Here is a 19,682-nt window from a genome sequence, read left to right as displayed (position 1 = left end):
TTTTTCTATAATTCACCCCTCCTCATTAGGATGTAAGTGCCTCAATGGCAAAACTTGAGTTTCATTCACTGCTGTAGACATGATAAACAGTGCTTAGCCACATGGGATGTACTCAATAAACAGGCTAGTGGTTATGAGCATGAACTGTCTGGATTCCAATCTGCTCTACCACTTGCTAGCTGGTGAACTCAGGCAAGCAACCTAAACATTCCATGCCAGTTTTCCCATCTGTAAGTTGGAGATAGTAATAGCACATACTTTGCAAGCCTATAGTGAGTATGCAGTTAATGTTCATAAGGCACTTTGGAAGAGTGCCTGGTCTATAGGATAGTGAGATGTTTGATCTCTTTTTGTTAATATATTTTAATGTTACAATTCTTTGGTATGAAAAGGTATGGCCCCTACTGAAAATAAATAAATTCACAAGAAAATATGTAAACCTCTACACACCTAGTTACATTACACATAAACCTATATAAAGCAAAAATGACAGAATTACAGAAAGAATTTGTTAACCCACCATGCTAGTGGAAGACTTTAATATACCTCTATCACTAAGTCAGGTTGAGAGAAAAAATAAAGTACATATTGAAAAACACTATTAGTTTGAGTATGTATGTCCATCCTGTATCCAAAAATTAGATACACAGTATACTGTTTTCAAAGAATCATGGAGCACTTATAAAAATAGATCAATAAACAGGATTAACAGTTAGATACTGCATTCACCTGGAAGCTAACAGAACACCACCACCCCCACCACACACACACACTCACTCTTTGGTTTTAACCAATTAGTGGTTACTTGTGATCATGTAAGAAGTCTAGTAATACGCAGAACAGAGCCAATGCAGCCAATCAAAAGTTTTTGAAGAACTCAAATCATTGTGAGTTTTTCGGCACTTCTTTTTTTTTTTGAGACCGAGTTTCGCTCTTGTTGCTGAGGCTGGAGTGCAGTGTCAACCTTGGCTCACTACAACCTGCGCCTCCCAGTTGCAAGCGATTCTCCTGCCTCAGCCTTCTGAGTAGCTGCGATTACAGGCATGTGCCAATATGCTTGGCTAATTTTGTATTTCTAGGAGAGACAGGGTTTCTCCATGTTGGTCAGGCTGGTCTCGAACTCCCCACCTCAGGTGATCCTCCTGCCTCGGCCTCCCAAAGTGATGGGATTACAGGCATGAGCCATACTGTGATTTTTATCATCGTAGTGGAAAAAAAAAAAAAAAGGCTCTTTTAACTCTATGCTTTGTGTCCACTTTCCAAAAGAAAGAATGAAAAGAAAATAGATGAGAATAAGCCAGACGGTGTCTCACCCAGTGCGTTATTCCTACTTCTTGTAGCCAGCAGAGTGGGACAAAGCCTGTCTAAGCTTCAGGAAAGCCTAGTACACTGTTTTCTTAGATGGAGTCTTACTCTGTTGCCTCAGCTGGAGTGTGGTTGTGCGATCTTGGCTCACTGCAACCTCCACTTCCCAGGCTCAAGCGATTCTCCTGCCTCAGCCTCCCAAGTAGTTAGGATTACAGGCACCTGTCACCACACCCGGCTAATTTTTTAATTTTTTTTTAGTAGAGATGAGGTTTCACCATGTTGGCCAGGCTGGTCTTGAACTCCTAACCTCAGGTGATCTGCCCGCCTTGGCCTCCCAAAGTGCTGGGATTATAGGCATGAGCCATGGCGCCTGGCCCCACTGTACATTTTCAATACTGTTCATTGACAACTTGTTTTTTTCTTTTAAGTAGGGAGAATGAACATTAAGAAACAGTATTTGCGCCAGGCACGGTGGCTCATGCCTGTAATCCCAGCACTTTGGGAGGCTGAGGTAGGTGGATCACGAGGTCAGGAAATTGAGACCATCCTGGCTAACACAGTGAAACCCCGTCTCTACTAAAAATACGAAAAATTAGCTGGCCATGGTGATGGGCACCTGTAGTCCCAGCTACTAGGGAGGCTGAGGCAGGAGAATGGCAAGAACCCAGCCTGGGTGACAGAGCGAGACTCCATCTCAAAAAAAAAAACCAGAAAAAAAGAAACAGTATTTGCTATATTAGGACAGAAAGAGAAAACAATCAAAATCAAAACGTCCATGTACTCTGATAAAATGCTATTAGATTAGAAAAAATATATCAAATATTGTCTAATTTCTTTTTTTTTTTTTTTTTTTTTTTGAGACGGAGTTGCGCTCTTTTGCCCAGGCTGGAGTGAAGTGGCACAATCTCAGCTCACTGCAATCTCCGTTTCCTGTGTTCGATTGATTCTCCTGCCTCATCCTCCTGAGTAGCTGGGATTATAGGTGCCTGCCACCACACCCGGCTAAACTTTGTAGGTTTTTAGTAGAAGCGGGGTTTCGCCATGTTGGCCAGGCTGGTCTCGAACTCTTGACCTCTGGTGATCTGTCCGCGTCAGCCTCCCAAAATGCTAGGTTTATAGGTGTGAGCCACGACACCTGGCAAATACTTTTTTTTTTTTTTTTTTTTTGAGACAGAGTCTTGCTCTGTTGCTCAGGCTGGAGTGCAGCGGCGCGACCTCGGCTCACTGCAACCCCCACCTTCCTGCAACCCCCACCTCCCTGCACCCCCCACCTCCCAGGTTCATGCCATTCACTTGCCTCAGCCTCCCGAGTAGCTGGGACTACAGGCGCCCACCACCATGCCTGGCTAATTTTTTGTATTTTTAGTAGAGACGGGGTTTCACCGAGTTAGCCAGGATGGTCTTGATCTCTTGACCTTGTGATCCGCCTGCCTCAGCCTCCCAAAATGCTGGGATGACAGGCGTGAGCCACCATGCCAGGCCTCTAATTTCTGTTATAACAAACTAGATCACTCAGGAGCTGTTTGGAAATACCTTTCTGAATATTTGATATATTGATGTTTTAGAATTATAATAAATGTACTGTATATAAAATGAGGTAATAAGATTTTCAGGACAGCTATAGCCATAAATACTTAAAAGATGGAAAATTAATGAGCTAGTGGCCCAACCTACAAATGAGACACTGCTGAAGGTAATTCCACATACATAGCACTTATACCTTTTGTTCTCAGTATAAGGTATCATGTGGCCACTCAGATAAGAGGTGAGGCATCCTAACATCAATTACGTTCCTAGGGTTTCCTCTATGAGTTCTCTCATGTGTAAAGGGAGGAATCACTGAAGGATTTTTAATACACTCATGGGTACTGCATCCAAGGAACATTTTCATATTTTTCCTAATGTAAGAGGTATCACTGAAAACATTCCCTCATCCTTTATCTTAAGAAGTTCTGGCTGAGAGTGGTGGCTCGTTCCTATATTCCAAGCACTTCGGGAGGCTGAGGCAGGTGGATCACTTGAGCCCAGGAGTTTGAGGGCAGCCTGGGTAACATGGTGAATCCCCATCTTTACAAAAACTAGACAGGCATGGTGGTGCATGCCTACAGTCCCAGCTACTTGGGAGGCTGAGATGGGAGGATCCCTTGAGTCCAGGAGGCGGAGGTTGTAATAAGCCAAGACTGCACCACTGCACTACAGCCTGGGCATAGATGAAACCCTGTCTCAAAAAAACAAAACAAAACAAAAAAAATTAAAAAATAAATAACATATAAAATAAAAAATTATCTCCACTGATTTCATGGCAAGCTTTCCAGATGGTTCCGAATGTCTACTGTTCATACCTCGTGTGGTGTTCTTCCACGTTGTATCAGGATTGGTGTGTGTGACCAATGTAACAGGGACATGAACACATCTCTCTCTGAAGCTAGGTCATAAAAGACATTATGCTTTCTGTGTTGGCTCCTTTAGATCACTGGCTTTGGGGAGAAGTTGCTTCCATAAAGAAACTTAGCCCTGTTGAGAGGCCTACGTGGTTTGGAAGTGCAGGTCCCTTGGAAACAGCTAGCATGCACTTGTCAGGCATGTGAGTGAGCCATCTGGAAGTGGTCCCTTCACCAGTACAAATTCTGGATGATTATGGTTCTGCTGACATCTGGACTGTAACCTCTTGAGAGATCCTGAACTATGGAGCTACGCTGTTTCTGAATTCCTGACCTACAAAAACTGAGATAAATGTTTGTTGTTTGAAGCCACACAATTTTGTGGGGTAATTTGTTACACGTTATACAGTAGCAGGTAATTCATACATCTGGTGAAGAGTTCTTTCATGTTATCTGAGGCATGAAAGATGAATGCTTTTCGCACAGTTATTGAATTCACATCTGCCTAATATGCGTTCTCATATGCACAGAAAGGTACCCGTTACTTGTGAAGAATTTCCCACAATAATTACATTCATAGGGTCTTTTTCCAGTATGAGTTCTCCTGTGTTTCTTAACAGATGACAGAACATTAAAGGTTTTTCCACAGTCACTGCACTCATAGGATTTCTCTCTATTATGTATTCTCCTGTGAACTGTAAGAGAAAAGCTACTGGTGAAGGATATCCCACACTCATTACACTTGTAGGGCTTTTCTCCAGTATGAGTTCTTACGTGCTGTGTCAGATTCGAGCTCCTCCTGAAGGTTTTCCCACAATTGTGGCATTCATAAGGGTTCTCCCCTGTATGAATGCTATAGTGCAAAGAAAGAGATGACCCTGTGCTGAAAGCCTTTCCACACTGATTACATACATAATGACTCTCCCCTGTATGAACTCTCTTGTGCCTTGTGAAGATTGACTGAGTGCGGAACTCACGACAACACTGGTTACATTTGTAGGGTTTTTCTCCGGTGTGAATTCTCAAGTGCGGTCTGAGGTATGAGGAATTGCTGAAGGTTTTCCCACAGTCACTGCATTTGTAGGGTTTCTCCCCATTGTGGATTCTCTTATGAACAGTAACGTAAGATTTGCTGCTGTAGGATTTCCCACATTCATTGCAGTCGTAGCGTTTTTCTCCAGTGTGAATCTTCTTGTGCCGCATAAGGGAAGATTTTGTGCTAAAGACTTTAAAACACTGATTACATTCGCTGAATTCTGCTCCGAGATGATTCCTCTCCTGTTGATTAAGAGATGACTAATAAGTACCATTTATAATATTTTTAACATTGAATGCTGTCAGAGGAATTTCCTCTCCCAGGAATTCTGTTGTGTATCATAGTATTGGAATTAATGTTTTTGCCACTATGAGTGCTGGTACATTGCTTCTGTCAGTTTGAATTCTTAGCATTTAAAAAAGATGGATTCTTTCCGCAAGTCTTTATCATATTCACAGAGTATTTTCTGATAAATTTAAGGCTAATTTATTTTTCAAATACCCAATATCTGACTCAGATTACTGGAAATACTTACTTGTGGGAATTCTCAGGAAAAACACGTTTGGGGCTAACTAATGCTTTTTTCCAAATTCACAGTATCTCTTCAGAGACACTACTTTCTCTTGGAAAAATGACACTTTCCTTTAATAACTATTCAATAAAGCCACTCTTTCTTTTTTTCTGAGACAGAGTCTCGCTCTGTCGCCCAGGCTGGAGTGCAGTGACGTGATCTTGGCTCACTGCAAGCTCCGCCTCCAGGGTTCAAGTGATTATTCTGCTTCAGCCTCCCAGGTATTTGGGATTACAGGCGTGCACCACTACACCGGCTAATTTTTTTTTTTTTTGTATTTTTAGTAGAGACGGGGTTTCACCATATTGGCCAGGCTGGTTTCCAACACCTGACCTCGTGATCCACCCGCCTCGGCTTTCCAAAGTATTGGGATTACAGGCGTGAGCCACTGCGCCTGGCCAACAAAGCCAGTCTTTGTGGCTTTTCTCACGTAGGGCATTCTCCTACCATGAAAAAAACAGAAATCACCCATGTTAGTCTTACCATTTTCATATTTCCAGATTGTTCTTTTCGAAAAACATGCAGCTTAGGAGTTAACCCTTTGGCTTTAAGTGGATTCTCCACATCTGAAACAAGTTAAAAAGAAATTTAAGTTGATAGAAAAGAGGCAAATATAAGTTGATGGTGAAATGGTAAAATGCATACATGGGTGAAGGCAGAATCTGAGAGGTGAGGGTTTTTGAGAAGGGATTCCATGAAAGATATGGCTGTGACAATTTTAGGCAATGTTTAAGAAAGACTCTAGGAAGATTGAGATTGATGTGGACAGAATGAAGGAATTGTCAGGAGGGCAAGGTGGACTGAAACTGATCAAAGAGTTCACATGAGACTTAAATGTCAGAAAAAGAGACATGTCTTTTTTTCCTCCCCTGAGGCCCAAGTAAAGTACGAGATGACAGAAAGTTAAAGTCATGAAAGTACATGGGGGGGCTCAGACCAAATGTTCTCAGCCTTCTTGGGAAAAGGGGCATTTACGCACTTCTCTGACTGGTATTTCCTAATGTATTATAATACTCCCAACGCCTCAGTCCCTGGCCAGAGCTGTTCCTCACAAGGACTTATATCCACCTGGTGCTCACCTGGACACGTACCTGGAAGAATTCCTCTCTCTTCTGTCATCACTTCATCTTCTTGCTCCAACTGGGTGATCAGACCAGGTTTATCAACTTGGTCCCCTGTACATGGAGAAAAGACACATGATGTAGGAGGACTGTGCAGCAGACAAGCTCCCCATGAAACTGAAATCAGTTCTGAAGGGGAAGAGGTCTGACTTCAGGAGCAGAGGAATAATTATGCCGAAATTGAAGAAATATAGCAACTGTCTTTCACACACATATACAAAATCACAAGCAATATGTAGGGTGGTTGCAGGATAACTGGTCCCAGGAGCCCCTGTCCAGGTTTAAACACAGAATCTGAAAGCCCAGAAGATTTAACTACAGAGAATATACAGTCAGGGAAAGAAGGAGATCTTCATTTCATAGTGGACAGCATTAGACAGCTCTATGAGGGTTGGGACCATGTTGCATTCTTCACTGTACACCCACATCCCAGCACAGACCTAGGAACAGAGGTGCTTACGAAGGACTTAAAAGAAGTGATGTCGATGAAAGTAGTGGAGTAGGGAACTCCCCAACTTCATCCCTTCATAGAAACAGTAAGTAAATGGGCAAAAACAGAATCAGCTTCATTGGAGCTCTTGAATGTGATCAAAAGTTTACAGCCACAGGAGAATGCCTAATCGAGACAAACAGCCGAATCAGGGTAAGAGAGATTTGTGACATTTTAACTGACTCTAGCCGCACACTCTAGTCCCCATTTTGCCTTGAAGACAACAACCTGTGTTTCTAGTACTGAAGAGAACAGAATGCACCTTATTCTCAAAAACCTGTGGTTGTTTGTTCTGACCTGTCTGCTGGCTCCCTGATGGGCTGGATCAAAGGGCTTCCCTTTATTTGTGTAACTCCAAACTCTCCCAGGTCTGAAGAGACTACACCTATAGAAGGTGTAGGGTGGAGAGGGAAGTGTGTCCCAACACATCTAAAGGCAAATCAGCCACTGCTGAGTGGGGTTAGGGAAAACTGTGAAGCAAACAAGACTAACCAAAAAACCTGGGAGGAGAAGTGCGGAACAAGATGCTCGGGGGAGTAGAGCATCTTTCCACACCTTTTTAATCACCCCCACAAGATGGAGTCTTACTCTGTTGCCCAGGCTGGAATACAGTGGTGTGATCTCGGCTCACTGCAACCTCTGCCTCCTGGGTTCAAGCAATTCTCCTGCCTCAGCCTCCCAAGTAGCTGGGATTACAGGCATGTGCCACCACTCCTGGCTGATTCTTTTGTATTTTTAGTAAAGATATGGTTTCACCATCTTGACCAGGCTGGTCTCGAACTCCTGACCTCAGATGATCCGCCTACCTCGGCCTCCCAAAGTTCTGGCATTACAGGTGTGAGCCACTGTGCCCAGCCCTCCGCACATTTCTAGAAGGCCATGTTCATACCCAGGGATGAACACATGCTCAGAGAAGATCTGAGAAGGCACCAAGCCCTTACCTTTGACTGACCTTCAGGTTCTGCATAAGAAGGAAGTGAAGGCTAAGTCAGAGTTGTAAAGTGCTTTAGTTGAGTTTTGAAGGCATGCTCCAACATGTAATTCAGATCTATTGGTAAAGCCTGGTCATCTTTTGGGTTCCAGGTATTTAAGAAAATCTCTGACAAATGAATCCCAAGCTGAACATTAAGCTAATAGAACAGAGACTTCAGTGGCCACATATGACAAATACAGACATTACAAAATTAGTTCAGAAATGTCACTAAACAAAGAAATAATACCAACTACAACAAACCTTGAAATCAGATTTAAAGAACTGCCATATTGTAATATTCTGAAAGTAGTTTTCAGCAAATAAATTATGAGGCATGTAAAGAAACAAAAAAATGGGCTGGGCGTGGTGGCTCATGCCTGTAATCCCAACACTTTGGGAGGCTGAGATGGGCAGATCACGATTTCAGGAGATCGAGACCATCCTGGGTAACATGGTGAAATCCCATCTCTACTAAATAGCCAGGCGTGGTGGCGGGCGCCTGTAGTGCCAGCTACTCGGGAGGCTGAGGCAGGAGAATGGCATGAACCTGGGAGGCAAACTTGCAGTGAGCCGAGATTGTGTCACTGCACTCCAGCCTGGGCATCAGAGTGAGACTCTGTCTCCAAAAAAAAAAAAAAAAAAAAGAAAAAAAAAAAGAAACAAAGAAATGAAACTGCATTATAGGAAAAAAGAAATGAACAGAAATGATCCATAAGGAAACCCAGTCATTGGATTTATTAGGCAACGACTTCAAGTCAACTATTTCAAATATGCTCAAGGAGTTAATGGAAACTGTGTACAAAGAACTAATGAAAACCATCAGAATGAATTCTCACCAAATAGAGAAAAGCATAAAGAGATGGAAATTATAAAAAGGAGCCAAATAGGAATTTTTAAATTGAAAAATATTTATTATCTGAAATGAAAAATTTACTAGAGGGGCTCCTCAGAAGACTTGATCAGGCAGAAGACGCAATCAGTGAACTTGATGCCAGGTCAATTAAGATTGCCTGATCTGTAGAGCAGAAATTAAAAATAAAGGGAAAAAAATGAGCAGAGCCTAAGAGACCCAGAAGACACCATCAAACATCAGAATACACATAATGGGAGTTGCTACTGGAGAGGAGACAGAGAAAGGAGCAGAAGGAATATGTGGAAAAATTGGCAAGGCGCGGTGGGTCACGCTCTAATTACAAGACTTTGGGAGGCCGAGGTGGAAGGATCACCTGAGGTAAGGAGTTCAAGACCAGCCTGGCCAACATGGTGAAACCTTGTCTCTACTAAACATACAAAAATTAGCCAGGTGTGGTGGTGTGCGTTTGTCATCCCAGCTACTCAGGAGGCTGAGGCAGGGAGAACTGCTTGAACCCAGGAGGCGGAGGTTGCAGTGAGCTGAGATCGTGCCAGTGTACTCCAGCCTGGGTGACAGAGTGAGACTCTAAATAATAATAATAAAAAAGGAATATATGGAAAAATAATGGCCAAACATTCCCAAATTTGATGGAAATTACAAGTCTATACATCAAAGCAGCTTAAGGATCTCCAAATAGGATACACTCAAAAAAACTCACACTGAGATACCTTATAATTAAATGGTCAAAAGCCAAAGACAGAGAATATCCTGAAAAAAAGCAAGGCAGAAATAAGTCATCATGTACAAGATTAACAGCTGACTTCTCATCAAAAACCATGGAGGCCACAAGCCAGTGGGATGATGACATACGCCAAGTACTGAAAGAAAAATATCAACCAAGAGTTCTATCTCCCGCAAAACTGTCATTCAAGATGGTGAAAAGGCAATCCACTGAATGGGAGGAAATATCTGAAAATGATGTATCTCATAAGGGTCGAGGATCCAGAACATATAAAGAACTTTTACAACTCAGTAACAAAAAGGCAAACAATGCCCCGCAAATGGAAAAAGCACTTGAACGAACATTTCTTCAAAAAAGATGTATAAATGGCCAACAAGCACAAGAAAAGATGGCCAATCTCATCATTTTTTTTAGGGAATAGAAATAAAAACCACAATGAGACAGACACCCACAAGAATGGCTATCATAATTTTTTTTAAAAAAGGAAAAGAGGCGAATGTTGGTAAGGATGCAGAGAAATTGTGATACATTGCTGGTCTCATGCATTGCTGGTAGGAATGTAAAAGTTTGGAGGTTCCTCAACACATTAAACATAGAATTAACACAGGACCCAGCAGTTCCACTCCTAGGTAAATACCCAAGAGAAAACAGGTGCTCAAGCAAAATCTTGTACATGAATGTTTATAGCAACACTACCCACATTAGCCAAAACATGAGAACAGGCTAAATTTCCATCAGCTGATGAACTGATTTATAAAAAGTGGTATATACACATAATGGAACAATATTTAACCATAAAAAGAATGAAGTTCTGATATGTGCTACAACACGGCTATACTTTGAAAACAGCCGGGCGTGGTGGCTCATGCCTGTAATCCCAGCACTTTGGGAGGCCGAGGTGGGTGGATCACTTGAGGCCAGGAGTCCCAGCCTGGCCAACATGGTGAAACTCCATCTCTATTAAAAATACAAAAATTTGCCGGGCGTGGTGGCGCATGCCTTTAGTCCCAGCTATTCGGGAAGCTGAGGCAGAAGAACAGATTGAACCTGGAAAGTGGAGCTTGCAGTGAGCTGAGATCACACCACTGCACTCCAGCCTGGGCAACAGAGCAAAACTCCATCTCAAAAAAAAAACAAAACAAAAACCAGAAAACATTATGCTAAGCAAAAAGTGAGACACAAAAGACCACATTTTATATGATTCCATTTATATAAAATGGCAAGAATAGGGCCAGGAATGGTAGCTCACATCTGTAATCCCAGCACCCTGGGAAGCTAAGGCAGGAGGATCACCTGAGCCCAGGAGTTTGAGACCAGCCTGGGCAACAGAGCAAGACCCTATCTCTACAAAAAATAAGCAAATTAGCTGGGCATGGTGGTGCGCACCTGTGGTCCCAGCTACTCAGGATTGTGCCACTGCACTATAGCCTGGGCAATGGAGGGAGACACTGTCTGAAAACCTCCTCGAAAAGAAGAGACACATCTATAGTGACAGAAAGGTTAGTGGGTGCCAAGGTGTTCGGGAGGGAGAAATGGGGAGAGACCACTTCATGACTACGGGGCTTATTTCTGGCATGACAGCTACGCTCTGGAATTAGTGGTGATGGTCGTACTACATGGTGAACCTACGAAAAACCACCGAATTGGACACTTTAAAATAGTTTAAATGGTGACTTTTGTGTCCTGTGTTACCTCAATTAAAAAAAAAAGAAAAGACTTACTTCCTGAGTCATTAAATAAATGCAGGAATGACATTAGGCTTACCCAGGGAGGCCACGTTCCTGAAGTTCTCCAGCATCACGTCCCTGTACAGTGTCCTTTGGGCAGGGTCCAGCAATGCCCACTCCTCCTGGGTGAACTCCACGGCCACATCCTCGAAGGTCACCAAGCCCTAAGGCATTGCAGACATCACGGCTTAGCCAAGGACCACCCCCCCAGTGTGCACAGGAATAGGGCCCAGAAGAACAGAGCCAGGGCTAGGGAAACCTGAGCACAAGATGTGGGGTGGGGTTCCGAGCTCCCCTCCCTGGCTTCTGAGCTCAGCCCTCAATGCTTGTCTCCTTAGGCCACTCCCAGGCCCAGTGCCCAGTACCACAGAGCAGCCATCTTTTCTCTCAGACTGGGAGCTCCTGTGACCTCATTTCCCTCAGTCTCCAGGGGAGCACGGGCCCGTGACATGGCAGAAATCGGAGAAATACTTGGTAAGTGAATGAATGATTTCCGTACGGCCTTCATTCATCGCTTGGGCTTAGAACATTGTCATGTCTTTACCTGGCTTTCCCTTAAAACTCGCAGGAGCATGTGATATACTTAGGGACCCTGGAAGGGGCTCTGAACCTGCAGTAAACGTTGACACACACTGGTATTTTCCGGGCAGCCCTTGCTCAGAGATCCTGGGATGCCTGAGGAGCGAGTTTGGCCGTGAAGGTCCAGGCCACTGAAAGGCATTGAGTCCAACCTTCTGGCTGAAGGAATAATGATTTGGAGAAAAGAACATCTAACTTACCTTTAGCCAGCTTGTCAGGAGCTCATTAACCAGCCCTCCGCCCTCTGTGTGTCCTTCTCGCTGAGAGGCTGGGAACGGGGAAGACAGAGCTGGAGGAGGAAAAATGAGTCCCAGGAATCCAGACCGGCCCTGTGTCCACTCACACACCTGGAAGCTCCCCCACCTGCCTGCAATTGACCATGTCCCCATGCATACACAGTCACCCACAAAGCAGCCACCTCTACTGCACGTAAACACCCAGCAACAGCAATCCAAGGAAACCAGAGCATGGCCCTGCTGCATCCACGCCAGGTAACAGGGCTCAAGGTCTGACTGCACTTGGGGAAGGGATTATTCCCACTTCACAGATGAGGAAACTGAAGTTCCAAGGGTGTCACTGTGTTTTTATAAGGTTCACAGAAAGAACTAAAGGGAGAATTCAAAAGTTCCAGCACATTCACCACAGAGACAACATCCACAGACACCCAAACGCCTAAGTCCCAAATCCCGAGAGCCGCCCGATCAGACACTGAGGACCACTGGGCCCTGGGACTCCACTCCTGCCTCACCTGCTCTGCCCAACTCGCTCCCATCCCATGCTGTGGGTCAGAGCCTTTCAAGTCTGGACTCTGAGACCCCACAACTCACCAGCAGTCAGGGGCAGGATGATGGCGGCCATCCTGTGACTCCGACAGCAACAGGGCAGCCAGGAAGCAGGACGCTCCTCCCTTATTCCTGCATCGCTCTTAGGAAAGCACTCTGGAAGAAATGGGAACACTCTGCCTGGGCCACCCCATCTCCAGCCCGTGCTTTGCCTCAGTCACCCCCGTCAGCCCGTGCTCTGCCTCGGTCACCCCTTCTCCAGCCCGTGCCCTGCCTCGGTCACCCCCTCTCTAGCCTGTGCCCTGAATCGGTCACCCCCTCTCCAGCCTGTGCTCTGCCTTGGCCACCCTCCCTCCTGGTTTCCACCTTACCCAGCTCGGATGTCACTGCCCCTCATTTCAGTTGATTTCCTCCTCCCCATCCCCTATTCTCATGCCAGCCCAGCAGAGCTCCAGCCATTTTCTATCAGAGACCCTAGATTCCTACAACTTCTAAGAATCGATCTGTAAGATACACAAATATAAAAGTTGTGTAAGATTATTCACTGTGGCATTATAGTGCACCCGTTAAAAAAAAGAGAGATCTCTAGATATCAACAGATTATTATCCTCAGTAAATTCAAGAGGAAAAAAAGTACCAAATAGTATATATGGAATGTTTCCTTTCATACGAGAAAAGAAGGGCTGTGTATGTGTGTGTGTGTGCGTGTGTGTGTGTATACACACAAAGATGAAAGTGGCCGGTGGGGCATGGTGGCTCCCGCCTGTAATCCCAGCACTTCGGGAGGCCAAGGTGGGCGGATCGTGAGATCAGGAGATCGAGACCATTCTGGCTAATGTGGTGAAACCCCATCTCTACTAAAAAATATATTAAAAATTAGCCGGGCGTGGTGGCACACACCTGTAATCCCAGCTGCTCAGGAGGCTGAGGCGGGAGAATGGCATGAACCTGGGAGGTGGAGCTTATAGTGAGCCAGGATCATGCCATTTGCACTCCAGCCTGGGAAGCAGAGCGATACTCCGTCTAAAAAAACAACAAACAAAAAAAGAAAGCGGCCAAGGGTGTGCGTGTGGGAGGGGTTGGCGAGGGGGCACAGTCTGGAGTTAGAGACCTGTAAGAGTGAGTTTGGGCCAGGTAGACAAAACAGAGCTGTAGAGGGTGGATGGTGCTCGCTATTCATGGAAGGCAGGGCCACTCAGTCTCTCTAGAATTTGTATTGAGATGCAGCATTCAGGCCCTGGCGTCCTAAATCTCTTGCCCAGGGAATTTATCCTGGGTGACCCCCATACCCCCAGTGTCCGGGGAGGGAAGGATTGGGAGAGGAGTGAATGGAGAGCCATTCCCCACAGGCCAGTTGTTCGCTGGTACTTGGAGCCAAGCAGAGATGGGCGGCTCTTTCCCATTCCTGCCTGTAGCCTCACAGCCCCCACCCCCCAATACAGCTGCCAAGTGTCTCTGACATTTGGTCTCTGTGGTTGGCAGAATAACAACACCCCCAAAATTCACATATACATGTGAAAAGTTTATATATTTGTACTTATATGTAAAAGTCTGAGTTTTAGTATTATGACATGCAAGAAAATCTGTATTATGGCCGGGCGCACTGGCTCACGCCTCTAATCCCAGCGCTTTGGGAGGCTGAGGCGGGCAGATCACCTGAGGTCAGCAATTCGAGAACAGCCTGGCCAAGTTGGTGAAACCTTGTCTGTACTAAAAATATATTTAAAAAATTAGCTGGGCATGGTGGTGGGCGCCTGTAATCCCAGCTACCTGGGAGGCTGAGGCAGGAGAATCGCTTGAACTCAGGAGGCAGAGGTTGCAGTGAGCCCAGATCGTGCCACTGCACTCCAGCCTGGGCGACAGAGTGAGACTCCATCTCAAAAAAAAAAAAAAAAAAGTATTATTTCTCTGCAGTTCCACATATTTCTAGTTGTTTATGAGTGGGGTCTTCCAGCAGCTGTGTTGCACAAACGGTAGAAAAGAGAATTTTGCATAGGTGAGCTCCTGGTGGGTCCGCCCCCTTTTCTTTCCTAAGTCCAAACGAGGCGTAGCATTTCCTCACCCAGTTATTCCTCTCGAATCCCTTCTCCAGCCCTCGGGTCCCGACGTTGACCCTTCATTCATGTTTTATTGATGCCTGCCCCACGCCGGGTGCTGCAGATGGAGGGGAGGAAGATCCCTGTCATCTAAGAACTGGCTTTCCAGGAGTGGGACACACACACAGACCTCCTGCTGCATGTCAGAGTGATATGTGCTATGGCAGAGGGGCGCGTGGCATCCAACCCAGGATCTGGGAGGAAGGGGACTGGGAAGCCTGGGAAGGAAAAACACTAAAAACATTTGAATTGAGTCTTGAGAGTCGAGGTAGGGTCTTGCTCAGTGGGAAGTGCACATGCAGAGGCAGGAAAGCAAGCTGCTGAGGCAGCCAAGTTCGCAGTTTGGAGCATGTGGACAAATAAGGGGCCAGAGTACAGGGGAAAAGTTGTATTTCGAAAGGTATTATAGAGTGGTGAGGAGTTTGAAGGTGAGAGGCAGTGGAGAGCCAGCAAAGGCTTTTCAGGCAGGGGACTGACTGAAGCAAATTTATTTTTATTTATTTTGAGACAGTCTCGCTCTGTCACCCAGGCTGAACTACAATGGTGAGATCTCGGCTCACTGCAACCTCTGCTTCCCGGGTTCAAGCGATTCTCCTGCCTCAGCCTCCCAAGTAGCTGGGATTACAGGCGCCCACCACCACGCCTGGCTACTTTTTGTATTTTTAGTAGAGACAGGGTTTTGCCATGTTGGCCAGGCTGCTCTCAAACTCCTGACCTAAGGTGATCTGCCCACCTCAGTCTCCCAAAGTACTGGAATTACAGGTGTGAGCCACTGCACCCGGCTGTATTTTTACTTTTATTATTTTTTTTGAGATGCAGTCTCGCTCTGTTGCCCAGGCTGGAGTGCAGTGGTGCCATCTTGGCTCACTGCAACCTCCACCACCCGGGCTCAAGAGTCACCACACCCACCTAATTTCTGTATTTTTAGTACAGACGGGGTTTCACCATGTTGGCCAGGCTGGTCTTGAACGCCTGACCTCAGATGATCCACCCACCTCAGCCTCCCAAAGTTCTGGGATTACAGACAGGCTTGAGCCACCACTCCCGGCCACAAATTATCTTTTACAACAGCCATTCTGGCTTCATTGCAATGGACAAATGGAAGAGACTAGGACAATGCCACCCAGCAGGGCTTTCTGGGATGATGGAAATGATCTTAATCTTCGCTTTTCAATAGGGGCAGTAGCCACATGTCGCTGTCAAGCACTTGAAATGTGGTTAGTGCGACTGAGAACCTGAATTTAAAAATTTATTCTTTTTTTTTTTTTTTTTTGAGACGGAATCTCACTCTGTGGCCCAGGCTGGAGTGCAGTGGCGCAATCTCGGCTCACTGCAAGCTCCGCCTCCCGACTTCACGCCATTCTCCTGCCTCAGCCTCCCGAGTAGCTGGGACTACAGGCATCCACCACCACGCCCGGCTAATTTTTTGTATTTTTAGTAGAAACGGGGTTTCACCGTGTTAGCCAGGATGACCTCAATCTCCTGACCTCGTGATCTACCTGCCTTGGCCTCCCAAAGTGCTAGGATTACAGGTGTCAGCTACAGCGCCTGGCCAATTTTATTGAATCTTAATTGGTCTAAATTTAAATTTAAACAACCACATGGACTAACAGCTACCTTATTTATTTATTTATTTATTTTTGAGAAAGAGTCTCGCTGTGTCGCCCAGGCTGGAGTGCAGTGGCGCAATCTCGGCTCACTGCAACCTCCGCCTCCCAGGTTCGAGCAATTTTCCTGCCTCAGCCTCCCGTGTAGCTGGGACTACAGGTGCCGGCCACCATGCACAGCTAATTTTGTATTTTTAGTAGAGACAGGGTTTCACGATGTTAGTGGGGCTGGTCTCGAACTCGCGACCTCAGGTGATCCGCCCGCCTCAGCCTCCCAAAGTGCTGGGATTACATAATTACAAGGAATTACAAGGGTGCACCACCGCACCCGGCTTAGCAGCTACCTTATTATACAGCACAAGTCTACAGGCTGGCAGGCCAGTTAGGAAAAGAAAAAAATAAAAGAAAAATTGAGATATCTTGGAAGGTTGAAAAAAAATTTAAAAATAGTGTTTACGTGTTTATTTTGTGTACTGATTTGCATATAGCTGTATTTACTGACTTATTTACACACACACTGTCACACACCCCTTACTATCTTTCTCTTGAATAGAAGCCGTCAAACAAATAATTTTTAAAGTACCCTCACTTGTGGCTCACGCCTGTAATCCCAGCACTTTGGGAGGCCGAGTTGGGCGGATCACCTGAGGTCAGGGGTTCAAGACCAGCCTGGCCAACATGGCAACACCCTGCCTGTACTAAAAACACAAAAAATAGCAGGGCGTGGTGGTGCACCCTTGTAATTCCAGCTACTTGGGAGGCTGAGGCAGGAGAATCACTTGAACCTGGGAGGCAGATGTTGCAATGAGCTGAAACCGTACCACTGCACTCCAGCCTGGGCAACAGAGTGAGTCTGTCTCAAAAAAAAAAAAAAAAAAAAAAAGATACCCTCACTCTTAGTAATTCCTTGTGTTTACAACCTGAGCACAGGAAAAATCCATTCGCAGTATTTCTACACAGTAGAGTATTGCAGCTTACAAGTTCTACACGCTACTCACCTGATCATACAGAAATCCACGGATCAGTGAGGATAGGTGAACCTTGAGGCTGGTTTCAACACAAATCTGAGCTAGAATGATACTTTTCTTGTCCGAAAAGAAAAAGGGCACAAAAATGGCTTAAGAGGCCTTTTGTAGGGAGTAATATGTATGCATAATAAAATGTATTTATTGAGAGTAACACAGTTGTTGCACAGAAAGACCACCCCATTCACTTAAAAACACTGATTGAGGCCGGGCACGGTGGCTCACGCCTGTAATCCCAGCACTTTGGGAGGCCGAGGCATGTGGATCACAAGGTCAGGAGATCGAGATCATCCTGGCTAACACAGTGAAATCTCGTCTCTACTAAAAATACAAAAAAATTAGCCGGGCGTGGTGGCGGGCGCCTGTAGTCCCCGCTACCCGGCAGGCTGAGGCAGGAGAATGGCATGAACCCGGGGGGCGGAGCTTGCAGTGAGCCGAGATCGCACCACCACACTCCAGCCTGGGAGACAGAGCAAGACTCCGTCTCAAAAAAAAAAAAAAAAAAAAAAAAAAAAAAGAAAGAAAGAAAAAAAAGATTTAAATAATAAGAACCCAGGCTACTGGCTGTGCCTGAATTCCCCAGATTCCTATCCGGCCATTTGCTCCCTAAAATGGTACAAGGGGCTTAAAGCTGTTTGCATTTGACTTGCTTAAATCATTTGCCTGGGGATTTTATGGTGACTCCAGATGCTCTAATTCGTAACTTTAGGTCTTATAAGTGACTCAGCTGAATTCTAAATAATTTATACAGTGCATTTAGGACTGCAGAGATTTTAATGCCCTCCATCAGGGTTTCCCAACCTGGGCACTACTGACATTTGGGGCTAGATGAGACTTTGCTGGCGGCGGCTGCTTTATGTGCTGCAGGATGCTGAGCTGCTAGAATCCCTGGTCTCCACCCTCTAGATTACAGTAGTAGCACAGTCCCTCCTACCTTCCATTTTGTGACATTCAAAACCGTCTCCAACTATAGCCAAAAGTCCCCTGGGACGCATAATCGTCCCGTGTGAGGGCGACACGGGCGCCGGGCCCCGACACCGGAGGAAATAGCAGCTTCGGGCTGAACTGAGGGTACAGCCCGAGGCCTCAGGGGCGGAAACCCGGCTCCCGGGAGGGACGCAGGGCCCGCGGCTGGGACCCCTCTCTGGACTCGGACTCACCGAACCCAGCACCTCTCGCGGCGACCGAAAGACTCTCTCCCAGTCGCTGCAAACGCTGCTCTTCTCACAATACACACCTGCAATTCCGCTTCCGGTCTCCGGCTAGCGGCGCTGCACCTCCACTTCCGGCTCCAGCTGGTCCCAACCTAAAATGTGGCGTGTCCGGAGGCCCCGGGTTCAGGCTGCATGTGCAGCGGGCGGGCGGGAGTAGCGGCCGCGCACCCAAACCTCGGGCCGAGGTGTTCCAGTTTGCTTAGTTATTAACAGAACAAGGTTGGACCCTGACCAGAGATAGCCGCGGAGGCAGGGTTGTCCTGGCGCGGGTCTGTGGTAGGGTTGGGGGCGGAACTAGCTCCTGAGCGGGGCCGCGGGCGGTACCAGGCTTGGAGGCGGGGCTGAGTGTGGGCGTGGGCTAGTTCCGGGGGCGGGAACCAACTCTGGGGAGCGGCAGGGGCGGTACCAGGCATGCGGGCGGGGCTAACAGTCCAGAGACTGTTAGGGGGCGGGGTTGTGGGCGGGCATTAAGTTTGATGGGCGGGTCTTGCGGGTTAGTACCAGGTTTGGTGCGAGAGCATGTGGACCAGATAAGGTAGTGATGGGGCATGGAATGGGGTTGAGCTAAGAGGCTGAGAGGGCAAGACTTTGGGGAGGTCAGTTTTTGGGTGCAGGGCTTTTTGTGGATTTTAAAACTGTTCAGGTAGCAGGATGCAAAATGAACTCTAAAGTTTTCTTCAGTCGTTTCTCCACATTCACTGCCTGTTAAAATGATATAGCCACACATTTAGGGCTTGTGTGCGTCGTTTGTTTTGAGACAGGGTCTCACTCTGGCCCAGACTGGAGTGCAGTGGTGCAATCGTCGCTCACTGCAGCCTCGACCTCCTGAGCTCAAGCCATTCTTCCGCCTGGGCCTCCCACACCACCAAGCCTGGCTATTTTGTATTTTTTTGTAGAGAGGAGGTCTGTATTGCCCAGGATGGTGTAGAACTCATGGCCTCAAGTCATTCTCTCGCACCTCGGCCTCCCAAAGTGCTGAGATTACAGGTGTGAGCCACACCACACTCAGCCTTTTTTGTGATTTTGAGCTTCCTAATTTCTTTCAAAAATGGGATCATGTATGCATCTTTCTCCTATCCAGAGAGGGACGAGGGGAGGGAGAGCTAGGGAGGGATGTCTCCAAGTAAAAGCCAAAGCTGATGAATTGTCTCGTGCACATCTGGATCTATTGAAAAGA

The 19,682-nt window shown here is 46.3% G+C and overlaps 1 protein-coding gene across 10 annotated transcripts; it reads right to left on the bottom strand.

Annotated features, from left to right (window-relative positions):
• Window positions 1–507: 507 nt before the first annotated feature.
• Window positions 508–18,810, bottom strand: LOC105484538 (zinc finger protein 557). Of its 10 annotated transcripts, none has more exons than XM_011746280.2 (8): window positions 18,452–18,521; window positions 17,265–17,351; window positions 12,609–12,719; window positions 11,982–12,070; window positions 11,240–11,366; window positions 6,376–6,471; window positions 5,780–5,862; window positions 508–4,967 (listed from the first exon to the last, which is right to left on the bottom strand). In XM_011746280.2, the coding sequence occupies exons 3-8, from the start codon at window positions 12,637–12,639 to the stop codon at window positions 4,185–4,187; spliced, it is 1,209 nt and encodes a 402-aa protein (XP_011744582.1). In that variant the 5' UTR covers window positions 12,640–12,719; window positions 17,265–17,351; window positions 18,452–18,521; the 3' UTR covers window positions 508–4,184. The 10 variants fall into 10 exon arrangements, with proteins under 10 accessions (XP_011744582.1, XP_070943636.1, XP_070943637.1 ...); XM_071087535.1 differs by lacking the exon at window positions 18,452–18,521 and adding an exon at window positions 13,464–14,717 and having other exon boundaries at window positions 17,265–18,445; XM_071087536.1 differs by lacking the exon at window positions 18,452–18,521 and adding an exon at window positions 13,464–13,586 and having other exon boundaries at window positions 17,265–18,445.
• Window positions 18,811–19,682: the final 872 nt, after the last annotated feature.

This window comes from Macaca nemestrina, chromosome 20 (assembly GCF_043159975.1).
Source record: "Macaca nemestrina isolate mMacNem1 chromosome 20, mMacNem.hap1, whole genome shotgun sequence".
Taxonomy (NCBI): domain Eukaryota; kingdom Metazoa; phylum Chordata; class Mammalia; order Primates; family Cercopithecidae; genus Macaca; species Macaca nemestrina.
This window is presented reverse-complemented; position numbering and strand designations above follow the sequence as displayed.